Source organism: Mobula birostris, chromosome 2 (assembly GCF_030028105.1).
Source record: "Mobula birostris isolate sMobBir1 chromosome 2, sMobBir1.hap1, whole genome shotgun sequence".
In the NCBI taxonomy this organism is placed as follows: domain Eukaryota; kingdom Metazoa; phylum Chordata; class Chondrichthyes; order Myliobatiformes; family Myliobatidae; genus Mobula; species Mobula birostris.
In genome coordinates, this window is record NC_092371.1 from 239,221,368 (window position 1) to 239,241,811 (window position 20,444).

A 20,444-nucleotide genomic window follows, 5' to 3' on the forward strand; every position below is an offset into this window, starting at 1 on the left:
CAACAGGGTCTTGCGATCACAAGAAAAATTCCTCTCCACCACCTGATTTCTGAATGGACAGTGAATTCATGAACACTACTGCACTATTTTTGTGCTCTTTTTGCACTAAAGTTAGTTTATATATTTTTATTGTGATTTGTAGTTTATTATTATGTATTGCAATGCCCTGCTGCCTCAAAACAACAAATTTTATGCCAATGATATTAAACCTGGTTCTGATTCTGATGTGGTTAGGTGTCTTGTGGTGGCATGCACTCTGAGCTCCATAAGGTGGTGAGCGGTGGTGAGCAGTGGTGAGCACAGCTGGGGGTACGGCCAGTGGAGATCATCAAGTAGGCTAGCATTAGCAAGAAGTACCGGCAATTTCCATTAATCTTGCAAGATTGTGGGAAGTGGATATGGTTCACACCAGGCATTAGGATGATGTGTTGCTGGGGCTGGGGTAGCTTTTAGAGCGGCAAGTTTACTAGTCTATGCTACACTTCCTGCTATAATGGATGACCAAGATACTAGGCTACAGACCTGAAATAAAGCATTTAATTCCAAGTTCAAGATCAGTTAAATGAACAAAGAATATTTCTAGAGAAAACAGTAAATCTGTTTGAAGCAGAGTGGATCTAATCATCATCATTATGTGTTCTGTTGTTTGATGTAAACCATCATGGTCTTTCAATTTGACCATGATTGTTCTTGGCAAATTTTTGTATATTGCCTTCTTGTGGGCAGTGTCTTTACTGTACTCTTCAGAGATTGTCTGCCTAGCGTCAACTAGGATTTGTTATATGCGCCGCCTGCTACCATGGCTTCATGTGACCTTGATCGAGGACTATACAGGTGCTACACCTTGCCTAAGGATGACCTGCAGGCTAGTGGAGAGAAGGAGTGCCTTACACCTCTCTTAGTAGAGATGTGTCTTCATCCCGCCACCCAATTCTGTTTATACTGATTAAAAATCACCGTTCAGAAGTTGTCTGTTATTTAAAGTTTTTAAAAATCTAGATTTTTTAATCTATGTTTTGAAAAAGGGTTTGTTGACTGCACCTAGTGTTTAAGGATAACTTTTTTAAAAATCTAGATTTCTTTTGTCCATGTTTTGAAAAATATTTTTGTTAACCATACTTGTATGCTATTTAAAGATAACTTTATAAAATTCCAGATTTTTTATCCACGTTTTGTAATATAATTTTGTTGACTGTACTTATTTATCTGTCGTTCTAACTACCTATTGATTGAGATACAGTGTTTCAACCCTTGAGCTGCACGGCCCAACAACCCCTGATTTATCCCTCACCTAATCACAATGACCAGTTAACTTACTAACCGGTCCATCTTCAGACCAGAGCGAACCCACGCATTTCACACGGAGAATGCACAGACTCCTTACAGATGGTGTCAGAACTGAACTCCGATGCCCTGTACCTACATGTTATTAAATGACAGTGATAAAAAAATCCTACATTTTTTTATTCACGTTTTGAAAAATCGTTTTGTTGACCATACCTATGTATTACTTAAAGATGTCTTTGAAAAATCGTGGATTTTTAAAAATTCACATTTTGAAAACAGTTTCGTTGGTTGTACCTACAAATTGTTTAAGGATAACTTTTAAAAATCTAGATTATTTTGTCTGTGCTTTGAAAAATAGTTTTGTTTAATAACTTGCTAATGTTCTGGTGCTTCTTCATTTCTTGTCAGGTACGACAGCGCCTTGCCTCCAGTCCCACCTGCAGATTATGGGTCACCGAAATTACATTACTTCGAAGATTGGGGGGTCGTGACCTACGGAGGTGCTTTACCAGCAGGACTTAATCGGCCCTTCCTGTCCTTCAAGTCTGGCAAACTGGGAGGCCATGCGATTTACGACATTGTTCACGAAAAGAAGTACTCGCAGTGGATTCGCGGATGGACGAATTTCAATGCCGGGCATGAACATCCCGATCAGAACTCTTTCACGTTCGTGCCTAATGGCGTGCCTTTTATCACAGAGGCCTTATACGGCCCAAAGTACACCTTCCTCAACAATGTTGTGATGTTCTCTCCAACCACGTCGGACACTTGTTTCAAGCATTGGGAGGGGCAGGTGACAGAGGCTTGCAACTCAAAGTGGTTGAAGTATAAAAGTGGCATCTCTGCGGATTGCCAGGGCCAGGTCATCGCGGCTCTGGAGCAGAATGGTGTGGTCTTTATCCGAGGAGAGGCAGTGGGCGCTTACAGCCCTAGCCTGAAGCTGAAAAGTTCTCAGAGGAACCTTCTCCTCCTAGAGCCGCAGCTGTTACTGTTAGTGGATCAAATCCACTTGGAAGAAGGTAGCTCGCTTGAGAAAATGAGCGCTTTTTTCCACAACACAGACGTGGCCTTCGAGGAAATCTCAAGAGATGGAGTAAACGGGGCATTTGTTCAGCAAAAGGATGGCCCGTATAGAATGTTCTGGATGGATGATAAAGGCAGAAGTGAAAAGGCCACACTGGCGTTCAAGTCCTACCCTCGCGGGTACTCATACAATGGAACGCATTACGTGAATGTTACAACCACATTGAGGTACCCAGTAACTAGGACGGCCTATATCTTCTTTGGACCTTCAGTGGAGATTCAGAGCTTTAGCATTCGAGGGGATTTGGATCGAGTGGATATATTTTTAGCAACAAATGAGAAAACATATACAGTATACCTCCTGACAGGGCAGACTCCCGTGAAACCACTTTTTGCTATGGTATTAGCCGATCACCAGAAAATTGTTTTTGACAGGGCTTCTGCAATCAGGGATGTTTCAGTGCAGGAATCGCAAGATTACGCGAACGTCGTTGAGGGAAACCTTCAGCGCGCAAAGCCAGTTTTTCAGCAACTGGAGAAGCAGATCTTGGCCCGAGTCTTGAACACCGATAACTTCCGAAAGACCGCTGAGCGTCTTTTAAAACAATCGGACAAAAGGAAGACGGAAGAAGCCATTGAAAAGTTTTTCTCCGTCTCATTTGAACAAAGCAAGACAAAAAAAATTAAAAAGGGGAAAGGCAACGGAGTCAAACTTTCCAACGGCCTTCCAAATATATTTGCACAGATCGAAATGACTGAGAAAAGAGAGCGACAGAAATTATTGCAGCAAATGCGGGAAGAAACCTCTGATGAGAGAAATGACAATATGAGGGAGATTCTTGATTTTGTGGATGATAGTTATGTAAAACAGGAACAAGGCACAAACAAAAATATAAGACATGGTTATGTCAAACCAGGAACCACTGTTCGAAGTACTGCACAATCCCTTTCAGCTTCCTACACAAGAGTGTTCTTAATTTTAAATATAGCAACTTTCTTTTTCCTATTAGCTTTACAGCTAATTCGGTTTCAGAAAGCTCCAAGCTTGCACGCCCAAAGATTTCTCTACGCCGTGCTTCTTTTGGATAGCTTTGTGCTTCTCTGTTTGTATTCCTCTTGTTCCCAAGCACAGTGCTAGACCGTGGAAGGCACCCTTTGAGAGACCAACTAGATGCAGAAATATTAACTAAATGATGTACTTATGCAAGTACAAGATTTGCACATGAAGATTTTTGTTTAAAAAATTGGTATTTAACGGGGAAGCCAAAGATTCAACAGATCAGCATTACGAATGGAAACTTTGTTATTCTACACTCTTGAAAAACTACCAGTATTTCCCAGAAGGAAGATTTGGATGAAATCATTTCATTGTGTGGCTATATTTCAATCTGAGCTTTATCTGTTTTCATTTGGTGGATTGATTCACAATGTTTCTAAAGTTCTTTTAACTCTTATTTGTTTTCATTGCCATTTCCTCGCACACTGAAGTGTAAGTTTAGAATATTGGGAAGTTTTGGTAACCTGCTTGCCTTAATAATCAACAGGAAGCTTCCTTCATTTGATTGTTTCAAGGCATTCTATCAGACTAAAACAAACAGTGTGCTGAACAAGATATTGTTCTATGGTTTTGATTTTGACTTTTCTCGCTGTGTATTTTTGAGATATATATATGTACTTGTGTGTGAATATCATTCAGGTGGAACTGTATCTTCTCTTTAACTTGAAGAGTTCAGTGTTCTTTCATCATGATTCTGCTGGTTATTGTTGAGATCTTTGTGAAGAGAGTTTGCCTTTGTCTTTTGTTTCCTGCTGGGTCAATCAGTTTGTCATTTTTTCCATGGTCATTCATTAAAGCACTAATGCAATTAAGCATTTCTTAAACTTAAAAAAAAGTCAAGTTTGTTTTCAATAAGCCATTGGAGTGATGGTTTATTGTTTTTGTTCTGTTTTGTAGCTCCAAAACATAAAAACTAATTGAAAGGATAACACAGTGAGTCGATAATGTGTGTCTAACTTTGTTTTTTACTTTAACGGAGGCGCACGCATATCATGTGGTAGCAATTCATGCACTTTTACGTATAACCCATAATGAATTATTTAATAACAAGGAATGTTCAGTCAAACAACATATTTACAAACAAGAGAAAATCTGCAGATGCTGTAAATCTCCAATGGGATCTTACCACCAAACATATTTTTCACTCCTCCCCCCACCTTCTGCTTTCTGCAGGGATCATTCCCTACACGACTTTCTTGTCTATTCGTCCCTCCCCACTGATCTCCCTCCTGGCACTTATCCTTGCAAATGGAACGAGTGCTACACCTGCCTCTACACCTCCCACTTCACTACCATTCAGGGCTGCAAACAGTCCTTCCAGGTGAGGTGACACTTCACCTGCGAGTCTGTTGGGGTCATATACTGTGTCTGGTGCTCCTGTTGTGGCCTCCTGTATATCGGTGAGACCCGACGTATATTGGGAGACCATTTTGCCGAGCACCTATGCTCCATCTGCCAGAGAAAGCAGGATCTCCCAGTGGCCACTCATTTTAATTCCACTTCCCATTCCCATTCTGATATGTCAATCCATGGCCTCCTCTACTGTCGCGATGAGGCCACACTTGGGTTGGAGGAACAACACCTTAAATTCCATCTGGGTAGCCTTCAAACTGATGGCATGAACATCGATTTCTCGAACTTCTGGTAATGTCCCCCGCCCTCTCCTTCACCATTCCCCATCTCCTCTTCCCTCTGTCACCTTATCTCCTTGCCTGCCCATCACCTCCCTCTGGTGCTCCTCCCCCCTTCTCTTTCTTCCATGGTTTCTGTTCTCTCCTGTTGGACTCCCCCTCTCCAGCCCTGTATCTGTTTCATCAATCAACTTCCCAGCTCGTTACTTCACCCCTCCCCCTCCCGGTTTCACTTTTCACCTTGTGTTTCTCCCTCCCCCCCCCCCCCACCTTTTCAATCTACTCCTCATCCTTTTACTCCAGTCCTGCCGAAGGATCTCGGCCTGAAACGTTGACTGTTCTTTTTTTTCCATAGATGCTGCCTGGCCTGCTGAGTTCCTCCAGCATTTTGTGTGTACTGCTTGAATATACTTACAATATTGCTCAAGTATTACTGAAATATTAAATATGGGTGTGTTGAGTCATTTTCCAACCTTGGCAATCTATTGCAAATGCTTCGTTCCCATATGAGGAGACAAGTAAATTGCCAAGCTCAGAGAACAACAAAACCTAATCATCAACCAGCCAAGCTACACATTTTCCAACTAAATTCTGAAATATTAAATGCACAATACTCCTCATTGTTTAGCGATAAACTCCAACTCAATATAGAATGCATCTCAATTTGTATCCAGTACAGTATAAAGGTCTTAGGCTCATGTATATAGCTAGGGTGCCTAAGATTATATATGGGTGCCTAAGACTTTTGCACAGTACTGTACTTGTCAACATGGCGCGGAGAGCGAGTTTGTAATTCTGGCAGGAGCAAAGGATTTTAGGAATGGTGAGTGTAGAGCACTGTGGGAGGGCTGTGAGACAGGTGGCAGAGAAGGCGTGCCAGGGGCAAGGGGCTGGCACAGGTGCAGACTCACCTAGCCCTGAGACACATAGAAACATAGAAAACCTACAGCACAATACAGGCCCTTCGGCCCACAAAGTTGTGCCGAACATGTCCCTACCTTAGAAATTACTAGGCTTACCTATAGCCCTCTATTTTTCTAAGCTCCATGTACCTATCCAAAAGTCTCTTAAAAGACCCTATCGTATCCGCCTCCACCACCATTGCTGGCCACTCACCACTCTCTGAGTAAAAAACTTACCCCTGACATCTCCTCTGTACCTCAGCACCTTAAACCTGTGTCCTCTTGTGGCAACTATTTCAGCTCTGGGGAAAGGCCTCTGACTATCCACATGATCAATGCCTCTCATCATTTTATACACCTCTATCAGGTCACCTCTCATCCTCCGTCGCTCCAAGGAGAAAAGGCCGAGTTCACTCAACCTATTCTCCCCAATCCAGGCAAGGTCATTTGATTCCAAACAATTGGTTTATTGACAAACAAAAGAAAATCTGCAGATGCTGGAAATCCAAACAACGCACACAAAATGCTGGAGGAACTCAGCGGGCCAGGCAGCATCTATGGAAAGAAAGTACAGTTGACGTTTCGGGCCGAGACCCTTCGGCAGGTTTATTGATCCTTTCAGAACGTCTCACTGGTGCTTCCTGCTCCCCCCTTTTCCCTTCCCCTTTTCCCAACCATGATTCACCTCTTCCTGTCCCCTTCCCACTCCCAGTTCACAATAGAGACCCATATCAGAATCAGGTTTGTCATCAGTCACATATATCAGGATTTTTTTTTTGCGACAGCAGTACAGTGCAATACATAAAATTACTATGGTATTGCAAAAGTCTTCGGCACCCTAGCGCGCACGCTCTCTCTCTCTCTCTCTCCCTCTCTCTCTCTCTCTCTCTCTCTCTCTCTCTCTCTCTCTATATATATATATATATATATATATATATATATAAAAAATTATAAAACACACAGGGCTAGTGAAGGCTCTTGTCCTGGAACATTGGCTCTTTATTCTCCAGCTCCCCCTCACCATAGATGCCGCTTGACATGCACAGACTCGATGGGCCAAATGGGCCCTCCCCCTCCTGGTTTCACCTACCACTTTGTGCTTCTCCCTCCTCCCCCCCCCACCTTTTAATTCTACTCCTCATCTTTGCTTCCCCAGTCCTGCTGAAGAGTCTCGACCCAAAGTGTCGACTGTACTTCCCCTCCCCCTCCCCATAGGTGCCGCCTGGCCTGCTGAGTTCCTCCAGGATTTTGTGTGTGTTGCTTGGTTTTCCAGCATCTGCACACTTTCTCTTGTTTGCGATTCTGCTCCAACATCTTACAATCTATGGCCTTACAGTCTTATACACTGCTCCACGGTATTTGACCACTTATTGGCCTGATTTTGTGTTGGAAACTTTGTTGTAAACTTTAAGTTAATGACCAAAGGCAAGAATATGTTGTTAAGGCTGGCAAAGCATGAGTAGTTAATAGGGTTAAAGGTACTTTGGAATGCTGGACATTCCAATTATAGAGTTTATGGGAAATACTCACGGCCGAAGGTGATCTAGATTCAAAATGGCACTGTCAATTTCCTTCCACAGATGCTGCCTGACTGGCTGCGTTCTTCCAGCGATTTGTGTGTTGCTCCAGATTCCAGCATCTGCAGTCTCTTTGTCTTTGTAATGAAAATATCAAAGTTCATATTTCAAAGTAATTTTATTATCAAAGTACATATATGTCACTATATTCTACCTTAAGATTCATTTTCTTGCAGACATGTGCAAGAAAATAAAGAAATGCAATATAATTTATGAAAAGTTGTAATAAACACAAAAAGATTCTGCAGCTGCTAGAAATCTGTTACGTAAAGAACGGCTGCCAATATGTAAAAGAGTTCAATGTTCAAGGTAAATTTATTATCAAAGTACGTACAGTACATGTCACCATATACAACCCTGAGGCTCACTTTCTCACGGGCATACTAAGTAAATCCACGAACCATAATAGAATCAATGAAAGATTGCACCCAACAGGTGGACAAATAACCAATGTGGAAAGACAGCAAATTGTGCAAAGACAAAAGAAGAAAAAAGAAATTATGATAATAATTAAACAATAACTATTGAGAACATGAGACTAAGTCCTTGAAAGTGAGTCCATAGGATGTGGGAATGGTTCAGTGATGGGCAGGTGAAGTTACCCCCTTTGGTTCAAAAGCCTGTAGTTCAGGGGTAATAACTGTTCCTGAACCTGGTGGTGTGAGTCCTGAGGCTCCTGTACCACCCTCCTGATGGCAGCAGCGAGAAGAGAGCATGGCCTGGGTGGTGGGGTCCCTGATGATGGATGCTGGTTTCCTGTGACAGCGCTCTGACAGCGAAGCTAAATCTTGAAAATGCTATAAAATTGTTTTATAGAACTATTTTATAAAACTATTTTATAGTTTTATGCTATAAAGTAGTAAATAAAACTCAGAACATGAGTTGTAGAGACCCTGAAAATGATGATCTGGGACAGATGTCTACATTTAACAAGTGGTGCAAATAAGCAGGGGTGCAGGTGGGGAATGGATTACAGTATAAGGGAGTTTTGAAGAATGTACAAGTGAGTGGCCAGACTGCATGAAGGGGATATTATGATATAGTGTAAAGATAGATACAGAATAAACTGGGGGGTGGGGCATGAAAAGGAGAGCACATTTAGCTAAGTTTGACAAATGGAATATTTACACTCACAAAGTACAATTGGTTAACAAGATTGGAGAGGGTAGATCCAAGCTTGTTAATTGGGGCAATGGGAATTTTGTGGCAAATGAGTTTAACTTCTGACTAAAAACCAGTGGATTCATTGTTACTCATTTCATTAAAATTAAACATAATAATTGTGAAAATAAAGAGATTAGCTTTGCCTCTATTTGTTACATGTAGATAAAGAACAAACAGTGAAATGCGCCATTTGTGCCAATGATGGACACGGTCTGAAGACTGTGCTGGGGGCCACCCGCAAGTGTCGCCGCGCTTCTGGCGGCCACAGAGCATTCTACAACTCATTGAAACAGGAAACTGGAACACCCGGAGGAAACCTGCACGGTCACAGGGAGAGCGTGCAAACCCCTTGCACAGCCGCTGTAGATATAGAAATGCTTGCCGCGAGCCAGGTTGAGCGAATTTTAATGGAAAACTGGTCTTCCTTCCCATCGCTGTAAGTTTGCAGAGATTGGTGCTTGTGATGGGGTGAAGAGTGAGGCATTGATATCGCTCATCTTCTTGTTCATTTTGATAAGGGGCTTGTACATTGACAAAAAAAATCTGCCCTGATGCTGGAAATCCAAAGCAACACAGGCACACAATGCTGGTGGAACTCAGCATCAATGGAAAAGGGAAAATAGTCGACCTTTCGGGCCAAGACCCTTCATCAGGACTCCTGTTTGAACATTGTGTTCAAGTTCAGTTTACTGTCATCCAGTATGTATACTACCAAACAAAAACATTCCTCCAGAACAAAGTGCACAACACGGTACTTACAACTCACACGCATAACACATAAAAGTAAAATTACCACAAGTAACAAACAATAAGATGCATTTCGGACGTAAGTTGAAAATTTAACGCAAACATGAGAAAATCTGCAGATGCTGGTCCTGATGAATGGTCGGATCTCGACCCTAAACCTCGACTGTTTACTCATTTCCAGAGATGCTGCCTGGCCTGCTGAGTTCCTCCAGCATTTTTTTGTGTGTGTGTGTGTATATTGTTCCAAACAGCATAACTACTGGTGCTTCATACTTGATGAGACCTGGGTGGTAGCAGCGAGTTCAGTAGCATTACGGCTACTGGACAGAAGTAATGTCGGCTTTCCCATGACAACCCGAGTAGTAATATTAAAGCTCTCAGGCAAACCCTAGTTCACTCCGAAGAAAATTGAACCAAAAGATAGCATCCTTCTTGGGGAAAGCAATGAACAGCCCATAAAGACAATTGGAGACATGACAGGATTGCCATTATTTACCAGCTGTGCCGGAGCTGAAATGCCTTTTTGATATTTAAACAGACCCACATATGGAGTCGGTTACAAGCAGGATGCATTGGCAGGCACGTTGCATTCCGCGGCGCTTTGCTTCTTAATTAGATTTAGTTTCATTTTCCCAATTTTTTCCCCTCTCTTATCGCCAGCAAAGACTTGATGTAAATTATTTATGAGATGCTCGCAGACGGCCCGAGCGAGCGGCAGAAAGGAAGTTGCATCAACAGTCATTGGGACCAAGCGTGGTTTGAAGATGGAGAAATTTAAGACCCTGCTGAATTTCGTCCTGAGGCAGCACGCCACGCTGGGATACAGCTTTCTGGCCTTAGCAACAGCTGGAGGGGAACAACTGTTCTCGGTTGTCGTGTTCAGCTGCCCCTGTAACTCATGGAATTTTACCTACAGCGTTGTTTTCCTTCTCGTCCCAGCGCTGGTCTTGGTCGTACTGGGATACTTCATCAGCAACAGAACCTGGAAGCTGTGCACGGGCTGCTGCGTTAGTCAGAGAAAGCAATACTCGAAAACAATCCTCCTTCGAGGCATAAAGATCTTTATTCTAATCACCATGGGGGCTTTAGTAGCCCCGGTTACCTGGGTTTCTGTCGCGCTGCTGAATGGAATGATTTATGAATGTGGCATGTCCGGCTATTACAATGATTACTTCGAAGATAAAATCTGCAACAACGACTCCAAAAACTGTCATCAAGATCTTTACCGAGTGCCTTGTGGTGAATCAGCATTGCCTCCGCCCACCCAAGAAGATATTCTTCGTACACTCCGGGCACACTCCCAGGTAAGAAATATATTCCAGAGCAGATGTCATTTTTTACTGTAGTGGGAGCAGGATTAGGCTAATTGGCCCATCGAATCTGCTGCCGTTCTATCATGGCTCAGCTCCCCCCAAACCCCATTCTCATTCACACCCTCATTAATCAAGAACATGTCAACCTCTGCTTTAAGTATACTCAATGACTTTGCCTCCACAACCCGACTCAATTACCAGCTCGTACAAATGATTTGGTTTAAGAATTTAGCCAGGTGAAATCATGCATCCCTTTACAATTACTGTACACGAAAAACCTAAGTGTTTGGGTCGTGGGGAAAGGGGCGTGTACAATTATGGGACATGTTGCAACCTGTCATGGACTACAGTTTGAGTAACTCACACAAAATGTGGGAGTAACTCAGCAAATCGGGCAGTGTCTATGAAAAAGAACTTAAACAGTCGACGCTTGGGGCCCGAGATCTTGCATCAGGACCCTTCAGCTGTTTTGATTGAAGGGTCTCAGCCTGAAACATCGACTCTTTGTTCCTCTCTATAGATACTGTCCGACCTGTTGAGTTCCTCCGGCATTTATGTGAATTTCGGCATCTGCAAAATTTCTTGTCTTTCAGGTTCACTCCGTTTTGTTTGAGTTGTCATAATGGACAGACCCTACTCACGTTGAACTGCTGTCATACTATAAGGGGTGGCACGGTAACGTAGTGGTTGGCACAACGCGGCGACACGGGTTCAATTCCCGCCGCTGCCTGTAAGGGGGGGTTTACGTTCTCCCACGTGACCACGTGCTTCGGTCTCCTCCGGGTGCTCCGGTTTCCTCCCACTGTCCAAATACCTGCAGGATGGTAGGTTAACTGGTCAATTGCAAACTGCTCAGTGATTAGGCAAGGACTAAGTCAGAGGTCGCTGGGCTACGGGGCTCAAAGCAACAGAAGGGCAAATCCGCACTGCATCTCAATAAATAAATAACTATTTGAGAATATTAGACAGTGCCTTTAATTTTTTTACCTTGAGATTAGGAAGAGCCTTAATCAAAGACTGCTTAATTTTAATTTTAGAGGCAATTTCTTTATGTATACATTATTTTAGCACTTTAGTCACTTGAGAGCTAGATCAGCATTCAATCTTAGCAATTACATTCAACTTTTTTGCTCACTTATTTACAGTTAAAAGTTTTAGCATGCATAAGGCTCAAAAATATATTCTGGCTGATGACAGAACAGACAAGGATGAGTAACACACAAAACGCTGGAGGAACTCAGCAAGTCAGGCAGCATCTATGGAAATGAATAAACAGTTGACATTTCAGGCCAAGACCGTTCTTCAGGACTGGAAAGGAAGGGGGAAGATGCCAGAATGAAAAGGTGGAGGGAGGGGAAGGAGGATGGCTGGAAGGTGATAGGTGAAGCCAGGCGAGTGGGAAGGGTAAAGGGCTGGAGAGGAAGGAAGTTGATAGGAGAGGAAGGAAGTTGGTAGGAGAGGAGAGTGAACCATAGGAGAAAGGGAAGGAGGAGGGGACCCAGGGGGGAGGTGAGAAGACGAAAGAGGCCAGAGTGGGGAATAGAAGAAGAGGGGAGGGGGAGGGATTTTTTTTTAACCAGAAGGAGAAATCAATGTTCACACCATCAGTTTGGAGGCTACCCAGATGGAGTATAAGGTGTCGTTTCTCCACCCTGTGAGAGACCTCATCATAGCACAAGAGGAAGTATGGATCGACATGTCAGAATGGGGGTGGGAATGGGAATTAAAAAGTTTGGCCAATGGAACCTGTTAACTGATTCCATTTTGTCACCATAACAACTGAATATAAGATCACCCCCTCACCCACCAATCAATGCAAGAGCATACGTAAATTATTCATAATATTCAATAGTTGAGGCAGGAATAGAAAAACAAGTCCAACGTAGGTAATTTATATATGAAATTCACTCTAATTTTAGTTATAAAGAAGACCGTGATTGCCAGATGGCTTACATTAAGAAACAATGCCACTTGTTCGTTGGGAAAGCAGATCACATTTGTAATAAAAGCTCACCATAGGCCATCTGGAAATTTAAGTCATGGATTAAAGGGTCTATACAAACAGCGCAGAGGAGGAAATAAAGTTTGCTCCTGTCCTGTTGTTAATTGCATACAGTACTTCCAGAATCTGAACCAGGTTTAATATCACAGACACATGTTGTGAAATTTGTTATGTTGTGATGCCATAGCAGTACATTGTAATACATAATGTTAAAAACTGTAAATTACAGTAAGTGTATATATAATTATTTATATATATAGTAAAACATTAAACTAATTAAGTAGTACAAAAAGAGAAAAAGTAGTAATGAGGTAGTGTTCATGGGTTCAATGTCCATTCAGAAATCTAATGGCAGAGGGGAAGAAGCTGTTCCTGAATCGCTGAGTGTGTGCCAGAACCTCCTCCCTGATGGTAGCAATGAGAAGAGGGCATGTCCTGGGTGATGGGGGTCCTTAGTGATGGATGCCGCCTTTTTGAGACATTGCCCCTTGAAGATATCTTGGATGCCGGGGAGGCTAGTGCCCCTGATGGAGCTGACACAGTTTACAACTCCCAGCAGCTTATTTTGATCCCGAGCTGTGCCCCACCCTTATATCAGATGGTGATGCAGCCAGTGGAAATTTGCTACAGACAGTTTTCTTAAAAAAAAATCTAAAAACACAGATGCTGGAAATCCAGAGTAACACACACTAAATGACAGAGGTCAGGCAGCATCTATGGAGAGGAGTAGGTCCTTGTAAACCCTGATGAAGGGTTTCAATGTTGACTGTTTATTCCTCTCCACAGGTGCCACCTGACCTGAGTTCCTACGGCATTTTCTGTGTGTTACTTTTAGAAACCAACGACTCTGCAGCCACAATTGCATTTGTTCTCCTAATTCATGTGACTGGCTGCTGGTCTCTTCATAAGCATTCTTTCTTCCTGGAAATTGTAAGAGCTGGCACAAGACTTTACTTTGAAACAACTGTGAGGATTTTGTTAGGCAGGATTTGGAAGATTTGCCAGATGTGAACTCATTCCAAAGCGGTACTGGATTGCAGTAGTTTCATAAGTACTACAAATGTCAAAGGAAAATCTTTTCAAAGGCCTGTATTTTGAATAGAATTGCTGCTAAACTGGGCTGTACATTCCGCGTATTAGAAGATTATACAATCTTCGTTACAATTTAAAAGCAGTAACGTGGAAGACAATTTCCACAATTTTGTGAACCCCCAACACACACAAATGTTGGAGGAACTCACCAGGTCAGGAAGCATCTATGGAGAGGAATAACCGAGGGTAGGGCTCCAATTTCAAAGTAACTTTGTTATCAAGGCACATACATGTTGCCATATACTACCTTGACATTTAGCTTCTTACAGGCAAAAACAAAACAATAGAATTGACAACAAACTACACGGACACAAAAACTGACAAATGACCGATGTGTAGAAGAAGACAAACTGTGCAAATTAAAAATAATACTGAGAACATGAGTTGTAGAGTCCTTGAAAGTGACTCAGTAGGTTGTGGAGTCAGTTCAGAATTGAGGTGACTGAAATTATCCACGCTGCACACATCAAACTTGCTGGTGAATGCAGCAGGCCAGGCAGTATCTCTAGAGATGCTGCCTGGCCTGCTGTGTTCACCAGCAGCTTTGATGTGTGTTGCTTGAATTTCCAGCATCTGCAGAATTCCTCGTGTTTGCATTATCTACGCTGGTTCAGGAGCCTGATGGTTGCAAGGTAATAACTGTTCCTGAACCTGGTGGTGTGAGACCTAAAGCTCCTGTACCTCCTGCCTGACAGTAGTAGTGGCCTTAGTGGTGGAGGTCTTTGATGATGGGTTCACTAAGGTTGTCATAGCTGGGGAGATAGTGGGTTCAAGTTCCTACAAGTTTTTAAATTCCCCCTTTGGCATGCGTCTCAAACAGCCTCTGACAACCAAGTCCAGCTCCTAGAACTTCGCATGTGGCTTAGCTACTGAGCCCAGCGGAACCATTTCCACCGACAGGAGAAGGGGCAGAGACGGGTTACTGAGGCCTTAAAACCAGTCGCTTCGGGCAGATGGGGCTCCTCAGCCACCGTTGGCAGCTCAGCTCGGAGAAGAGAAACTCTGATCTCAGACCTCCACTGCCCTGGGGCAATGCCCACTCATGGGGAAGGCTTCAGGAGTAAACCCTGAGGGAAAATTCTGGGGTTGAAGTCCCTAAGGCAGTCTTACATTGAGTTCAATGCTGAATGGCAACTCCTGCAGCACCACTGGTACCAAACTGTGTCAGAGAGTGGGATGCCCGGGATGGTAGTAGAGGCAGGTATAACAGAGACTGTTTAGTTAGGCACGTGAATGTGAGGAAAATGGAAGAATATGGACATTGTGTAGGCAGAGGGCATTAGTTTAGTTGGCTATTTGATGACTAATTTAACTGGTTTGGCACAACATTGTGGGTGAAAGGGCCAGTTCCTGTGTGGCACTCTTCTATATTCTGTGTTCTATTACAGGTTATTGGATGGAGCCTGGTTGCGGCCATCATGGTTTTTGCCCTGACCTCTACCTGCCTCGTGCGCTGTTATTCCCCTGTCAGCTTCCTCCAGCTCCAGTTCTGGAAAACCTACAGAGAAAAAGAGAACGAAGTGCTGGAGAAGAAATCAGCCGAGCACGCTAAAGAAATGGCCGAGAGAAACGTGAAGAGCTTCTTCGAATCCGTAGCGCCGAAGGAGTTCAAAACGCCGAGCAGAGCAGCGTGGCAGGAGATCTCGATGCTGTATTCCTTCAGTGAAACTGAGCAGCACTACAGCACGATACACAAGCACGCAGAAATGAAGATTGAGTGTGTCCATAAATCATCGTCCTATGGCAACGTGGACATACCTGCTGTGCTGGACTTTGTTGATGGTAGCAAAAATTCTGTGGACTCCTATATTTGAGCATAGGTCAGATTGAGAACATCCATGCTAAATTAAGTTGTACTGTCCTCACAAAAGCAGGCGGTAATATTTCTTTGAAGTCTTCCTCTCATTTTACATGTAACAGTACTTTTATCATGAATTCTTTTTAAACACTTGTGCAGATACTCTCATTGAGAACGTGCATGAAGGAATACTTCTGCCATCAGATGTGGGTTTGCTCTGAACTGAGGCTGCCAGAGTTGAGGAGCAGGACTCTTCAATCTTGTGGTGCAAGGTTACAACTCAAAAAACATGGAGGGAGAACATCATGAATTTTTTTTTGGCAAACTCTTTGTGATATGATTTTTTTTATCTTCCACTTTTCATATTTATCATAAGCAAAAATTGAATGTACTTATATAATTTTTAAATGCTTAAAAATATTGCATACTAAAGCTCTGCCCACCTTCAATCACATCTTCAATGTCCTGATGAGAGCATTAAAGGGTAAATTAAGATGGGCCTTATTCCCTTAGGCATTCTGATTCGCAAAGTGATTGCAAGCCTCAGATCTAATTGATGCATTACTAAAGAGCAAATTACTAAGATAATGTTCTGAGACTGCACGCTGAAGCAGATTGATAATATCGATCCGTTTCCTGATTTCACTGTGGGAGGCAAGTTCATTGGTTCCGCCTTCAATTGGAGTCAGACAAAATGAAAACTGGATGTAATGTCAATTAGGCTGCTGATGTTCTTTATGGCCATGAGTCAACATTTAGTTAATAGTGAATTAACTGAATCTTGACTCATGGACCATAGAGAGAAGCAACAGTCTAATTAATATCTCAGAGAGCCCCATAGGACATAGGAGCAGAATTTGTCCAGTCAGCCCATCGAAACTACTTCACCATTTCATCATTTATTATTCCTCTCAACCCTATTCTCCTGCCTTCTCCTTTGACACTCTGACTCATCAAGAATCTATCAACCTCTGCTTTAAATCTACCCAATGACTTGGCCTCTACAGCCATCTGTGGCAATGAATTCTACAAATTAACCACCCTCTGTCTAAAGAAGTTCCTCTTCATTTCTGTTTTAAAGGGGCATCCTTCTATTCTGAGATTGTACTCTCCATTCCTGAACTTCCCCATTATAGAAAACATTCTCTCTAAGACCACTCCATCTAACTCTTTCAATATTCATTAGGTTTCAAAGCGATCCCCCCTCATTCTTCTAAGTTCTAGCGAATACAGGTCCAGAGCCATCAAGCGCCCCTTATACATTAACCCTTTCCTTCTCAGGCTCACTCTGCTAAAAGTCCACTGGACACTCTCCAATGCCAACACATCATCGTTATGTGCTGTGTTGTAAGACATGGGCGATCATGGTCCCGTGATCATGATTGTTCCTGAAAAATTTTTCTACCAAAGTAGTTTGCTATTGCCGCCTTCTCTTTCCTAGATAAGGGGCCCAAAACTGCTCACAATAGTCCAAGCTGGCTGACCAGTGCCTTACGATACCTAAGCATTACATCCCTGTTTTTATTTTCTACTCCTCTCAAGGTGAATGCTAACCTTGCACTTGCTTTCCTTACCACCGACTCAACCAGCAAATTACCCTTTAGGGAATCTTGCACAAGGACCCCATGGGCAAACTAAGTGATATATTTAGTTGTGAATCCATTCCTAGGCAGGTTGTTCTTAGAGATATAATGGCTGAAGGTTAAATTTCTGTTGTGTTTACAAAATGCCATTTCCTTAAATTATGAGAGACCTGTTGTGAATCAAGGTCACTGGTGATCAGAGTTACCCAGTCCAATGAAAAAGTGTTTTTGCTTTAAAATGATCACCTCTGCATTATAGCTCAGCACATGACATTGACAAAACCCGAAACCTGCTGAGACATCACCTAAATAAATATTACTTGAGGAAAATGCTTGAAAGGGCCAATTCCAGAATAGGAGCTCCTTTATATTTCAACATTCAGCTTGCATTTGACCATACCAGGTAGGCTGCACAAAAAGATATTTCGATAGTCACTAAGGTCCAAAAATATCTTAGCCCAAATGTTAAAAAAAGTTGAAAACCAAACCAGCCAGGATACCACCGAACTGAATTTTACCCTTGGGGTTTTTCTCCAAGGATAGGTACATGGATAGTAGGGGTATAGAGGGCAATGGTCCGGCTGCAGGTTGATAGGACCAGGCAGTTTAAATGTTCAACACAGACTAGATGGGCTGAAGACCCTGCTTCTGAGCTGTAGTTTTCTATGACTCTATGATAAAGGTGACCTAAATTTACTTAGTACTTCTCACTGGACAAGATTTCTTTTCACATTGAAATTCTGGAATTGGAGATCCTCTAAATTTCTTTTTTTTTAATTTTATTTTTATTCAGATCCTCTAAATTTCAACATTCTGTTTGCAGTTGGAAGGCTGCACAAAAAAATGCATTTCAATGAGGCAAATTGCTGTCACTAAGGACCAAAGATACCTCAGCCTCAATGTTTAAAAAAGATGAAACCCAAAGCAGTCAGGGCACCACCTAAATGAATTTTAACCATTTGAAATAGTAGATTTTCTCCAAGGATAACGGAGACCTAAATGTACTTAGCACTGTTCACTGAGCAAGATTTCCTTGTGTTATGTTTGATAACTTCAAAACATTAGACTATTCAAAGGAAGACACGAGAGTCTGAAATGCGGGTCTTAGTTTAAGCAGGGCATGTACGTACCAGGTGGTAGTGTGATGACATATGCCATTCACATATTTATACCTACAACCTGTAATGAATTATTTAAATGAACATGAATATTTAATCAACCTATATATATATATGTATATTCACACAGGATTATTCAAACATTATTTAAATATTCAATACACAATACTTTGCACCATTTAGTATTATATTCTATTAAATATGAATCTGAATTAAATTTTATTTTATCATATAGATTTACTGAGTGAAAACTGCAGCAATATTTTTACTGATTATAGTGTTAAATTATTACTTTATAATTTTAAGTGTAAACATTATTTTCAATATGTCAGCATAGCTGCTATCATTAGTAAGATTATTTAATGTTTCCTGTACTCAAGTGTAAAGGTGAACAAAATAATCGTTACTCTGGATCCGATGCAGAACAAAAAAAACACAATAAGATAAAGAACACAATATAAAGAAAAACACAATAAATATAAATATATAAGATAGCTTATATATACAGATTGATTATATGTCCATAAACTATACACACTTAGAGTATTGTGTACAGTTTTGGGCTCCTTGTTTTAGAAACGATATACTGACATTGGAGAGGGTTCAGAGAAGATTCACGAGAATGATTCCAGGAATGAAAGGGTTACAGTATGAGGAACGTCTGGCGGCTCTTGGGCTGTATTCCCTGGAGTTCAGGAAAATGATGGGGGACCTCATAGAAACTTTCTGAATGTTAAAAGGCCTGAACAGATTTGATATGACAAAGTTATTTCCCGTGGTAGGAGATTCTAGGACTAGACGGCACGACTTCAGGATTGAAAGACGTCCATTTAGAGCAGATATGAGAAGAAATTACTTTAGTCAGAGGGTGGTAAATCTGTGCAATTTGTTGCCATAAGCGGCTGTGGAGGCCAAGTCATTGGGTGTATTTAAGGCAGAGATGGATAGGTTCTTGATTAGCCAGGGCATCAAAGGGTATTGGGAGAAGACAGGGGAGTGGGGATGACTGGAAGAATTGGATCAGCCCATGATTGAATGATGGAGCAGACTTGATGGGCCGAATGGCCTACTTCTGCTCTTATATCTTATGGTCTGATGGTCTTATAGTGGAAAAGACAGGGAAATCTGTGAGGAGTAAAAATTTCAAGTTATATACTGTATACATTCTCTGATATTAAGTGAACCTTTGAAATCTATGTATTTATAATGCAAAGTAGTTTTTCAGCTGAAAGCTTTAAGCAGGGACTAATGGCTGAGAATTTCCTCACACCAGCATTTACTCTGTTCCTCCGAGTTTACTGAGAGCAGAGAGTTCCCATTGCATGTCCAGTAAATCTGCGGTAGCAGTACCGATGTAACTGTGTGGAAGTTTGCAGTTGCAGTGCTAATATAAACCTGATATTCTAATATTAATGATAACGTCATTGGTTTTCATCCCACTACCCTAAATGGTAACGTTATTCTGTCGGAAAGCAAGGTAAAAACGATTTTGACACAGGAGCATAAAGTAAAATAATAGTTTATTTAAAAATATAATTATTTGATTTATTAATGTGTGACATATGTGAATGAGGAAATTCATATGTTTATTGAAAGAAGTTATAGTGCTTGGCTGCATCTGTTTATCAAGTTGCTGTATCCTTATTTACAAGAACTATACAGGAATGTAAAGACAAAGCATTTAATTTTACATGAACTTGCATTATTTTTGTTACTTTTTACTGACAATGTTCGCTCATAGTGTTTTAAGTAAATAAATAAAAGTTACGTAAAATTATTTGATCATTGACTGTTCATTATGTATCCCTGTGAACTTGTATTTATGAGCCTATTTGTATCTTGGGAACCTGATGATATCATCAAATAGATATGAACTGACAAAATTTGCTTTCTATTTAATTATTTGACCATGTCTTTGAAGGAGGAATCTAATTAAACCCAACTGCTAAGCTGCAGAAGAATATTACATGTTCAGAATCAGGTTTAATATCACTAATCTTTCATCACCATGAAATTTGTTGTTTTGCGGCAGCAGTACATTGCAATACTTAATAATAGAGGGAGAAGTGTGAATTACAGGAAGTATGTATATACATATTTATTGTGTGCCTTCTGGCTCCTGTAGCTCCTTCCCGATAGTAGCAATGAGA

General features: G+C 41.6%; 2 protein-coding genes across 6 annotated transcripts in view; both read left to right on the forward strand.

Annotated features, from left to right (window-relative positions):
* Positions 1-6,804, forward strand: part of dse (dermatan sulfate epimerase) — a 138,211-nt gene extending 131,407 nt beyond the window's left edge. For all 4 annotated transcript variants that reach the window (XM_072251621.1, XM_072251624.1, XM_072251622.1 and 1 more), the window contains one exon: positions 1,696-6,804. In XM_072251621.1, the coding sequence (XP_072107722.1) occupies positions 1,696-3,448 (1,753 nt within the window). In that variant the 3' untranslated portion in view covers positions 3,449-6,804. The remainder of the gene's footprint in view (positions 1-1,695) is intronic.
* Positions 6,805-9,043: 2,239 nt separating this feature from the next.
* Positions 9,044-20,025, forward strand: LOC140194146 (calcium homeostasis modulator protein 5-like). 2 transcript variants are annotated; one of them, XM_072251626.1, is made up of 3 exons: positions 9,044-9,077; positions 10,049-10,692; positions 15,184-20,025. In XM_072251626.1, exons 2-3 carry the CDS (start codon positions 10,072-10,074, stop codon positions 15,607-15,609), a joined length of 1,047 nt encoding a protein of 348 aa, XP_072107727.1. In that variant the 5' UTR covers positions 9,044-9,077; positions 10,049-10,071; the 3' UTR covers positions 15,610-20,025. The 2 variants fall into 2 exon arrangements, with proteins under 2 accessions (XP_072107727.1, XP_072107726.1); XM_072251625.1 differs by lacking the exon at positions 9,044-9,077 and having other exon boundaries at positions 10,012-10,692.
* The last annotated feature ends 419 nt before the right edge of the window (positions 20,026-20,444 follow it).

Bases quoted from the DNA above. Each gene is read 5' to 3' on its own strand.
- LOC140194146 (XM_072251626.1), top strand. From the start codon at position 10,072: ATGAGATGCTCGCAGACGGCCCGAGCGAGCGGCAGAAAGGAAGTTGCA. The intron at 10,693-15,183 runs GTAAGAAATATA...GTTCTATTACAG, and splicing joins CACTCCGGGCACACTCCCAG to GTTATTGGATGGAGCCTGGT.